General features: G+C 43.3%; 1 protein-coding gene across 1 annotated transcript; it reads left to right on the forward strand.

Moving 5' to 3' along the window:
* The first annotated feature begins 628 nt into the window (after window positions 1-628).
* Window positions 629-1,664, forward strand: LOC115641058 (olfactory receptor 11A1-like). The gene has a single exon (XM_030544171.1). It carries the CDS (start codon window positions 629-631, stop codon window positions 1,595-1,597), a length of 969 nt encoding a protein of 322 aa, XP_030400031.1. The 3' UTR covers window positions 1,598-1,664.
* The last annotated feature ends 569 nt before the right edge of the window (window positions 1,665-2,233 follow it).

The raw sequence follows: 2,233 nt of genomic DNA on the forward strand, positions 1-2,233 counted from the left end.
CGAGGTGGTTGTGATACTGGAAAAGGAGAGTGAAATGTAAATTCAGAATAAGTTTGTGATGCAACAGCTCAGTGATGTGTGTGTCTCTGGAGAGGTCTAAGATGAGTGTCAAAAAATGGAAAAAGAATAAAAACAATAGGTAAGTGCTGGACCTTGTCTCAGGGAGATTAATGTAACTTGCTTTGACACAGGGTTATGATTGTCCCCCTCTAGTGGCTGAGTCATAGAATCATAGAATATGAGTCCACTAGAGCCTGATAGCCTTTAGCTGAGCCAATAATATGTTTTCAATGAAAGAGTCACAGTCCACCCTGGTGATCTATTGTGACCACTTATCAAAGTTAGAAAAGACTAATACAAAATGGCGTTGCCAATTTTGGCATATATCTAGACACCAGTGTGATTTTTCTGCCTCTATTGACCTTTTAACGACAGAAGGAAGGGTGATCATGGAATGTCAAAGATCTAAGCAGGAAATTTGCCTCCAGAGTCTTGGTTCTTCACTGACCCAACAGGATGAGGGACCTTATGGAATATTTATGGAACTAAATAGATACTACTACTTGATTAAAATATATCATCTTCAGATTCTATTGTAAATTTTGTTTTCTTCCTCTAGTTTCACCTCATGGCAAACCCAGAGCAGGGAAATCAAACAGTTCTCACAAAATTCATCCTGCTAGGATTTGGGAATCTCCCTGAGCTACAAATTGTTCTTTTCCTCCTGTTTCTCATCATCTACATTGTGACCGTGGCTGGGAATGTCCTCATCATTGTGCTAGTTGTGGCTAATCAGCAACTTCACACCCCCATGTACTTCTTCTTGGGGAACTTGTCCTGCTTGGAGACCTGCTACACCTCCACCATCCTGCCCAGGATGCTGGCCAGTTTCCTGACTGGGGACAGAAGCATTTCTATTAGCGGCTGTCTCACACAATATTATTTCTTTGGTTTCCTGGCAGTTGCAGAGTGCTATCTCCTGGCAGTGATGTCCTATGATCGGTATTTAGCGATATGTAAACCACTGCACTATGCTGTCCTTATGAATGGCAGGTCCTGCCTCCAGCTAGCAGTTGGCACTTGGATAAGTAGTTCTTTGGCTGCTGACATAACTATACTTTTAATGCAACAATTGACTTTCTGTGGCCCCAATGAAATTGACCATTTCTTTTGTGACTTCACCCCAGTAATAAAACACTCCTGCAGTGACACACGTATGATGGAGCTTGTCGCTGCCATGCTAGCTCCTATATGCATTCTCCTGCCATTTTTATTAACGCTGGCAACATACGTCTGTATCATCACCACCATCCTGCGAATGCCTTCCACCACCGGGTGGCAAAAGACCTTTTCCACCTGCTCCTCTCACCTCATCGTGGTGTCAATTTTCTATGGGACCATAATGATTGTCTACATGCTACCAAAAACTGATACACTGAGAGACCTGAACAAAGTGTTCTCCGTCTTCTACACAGTCGTGACTCCCATGGTCAACCCCCTCATATACAGCCTGAGGAACAGAGAGGTCAAAGAGGCCCTGGGAAAAGTTGTCACTAAACTCTCTGATGTCAAAAGGATTCAGACCGTCCTGCCATAGTTTGTTCAGTGCCTGTGAAATGGGAATGAGCTGGTTTGCTGTAATGTGTCTGAGTCACCTCTCTCACTGGCCAGCTGGCTTTTTAGGTGAGGTCAGTAGCCACTATAACTTGCACCCAATATTGGGACTGATATTTCTGCTATTTTGGCTTAGGGATGAAGGTCTTTGTGGTTTGATTAGTCTAATATTTATCACTGCTGTTTTGGGTTACTTTAAAACACCTTGTCAAGGAGGCACCAAGGTAGAGAGATGCCATCTGTATGTGTCTCCATTACAACGCAGTCTGTAATTACATGAGCACACATTGTGTTTTATACCAGCCCCCTTTATTGTGGATTGCACCACATGCTTTTTATCTAGCTCCTTCAATGTGCAACAGTAATGTAAGATGTGAATCAGGTCTCTGGGCCCAATAACTCTGTAAGAATGGGAGCCCTGAGGTGGGACAGTGAAGAAGAAAGGTCAGTACTGTGATAGTGGCACAGTCACATCTGACTTCTATTCCCTGTTTTGTTATTGGTTGACTTCACCTCTCTGGACCTCAGTTTCCTCATCTCTACAATGAAGTTTCTTGAGATCCCTGTGTGAATGGCTGCTTTGATCCCTTATTGCCCAGGTTACCCTTGTTTTGCAGAT

The sequence above is a fragment of the Gopherus evgoodei genome, unplaced genomic scaffold (genome assembly GCF_007399415.2).
Source record: "Gopherus evgoodei ecotype Sinaloan lineage unplaced genomic scaffold, rGopEvg1_v1.p scaffold_33_arrow_ctg1, whole genome shotgun sequence".
NCBI lineage: Eukaryota > Metazoa > Chordata > Testudines > Testudinidae > Gopherus > Gopherus evgoodei.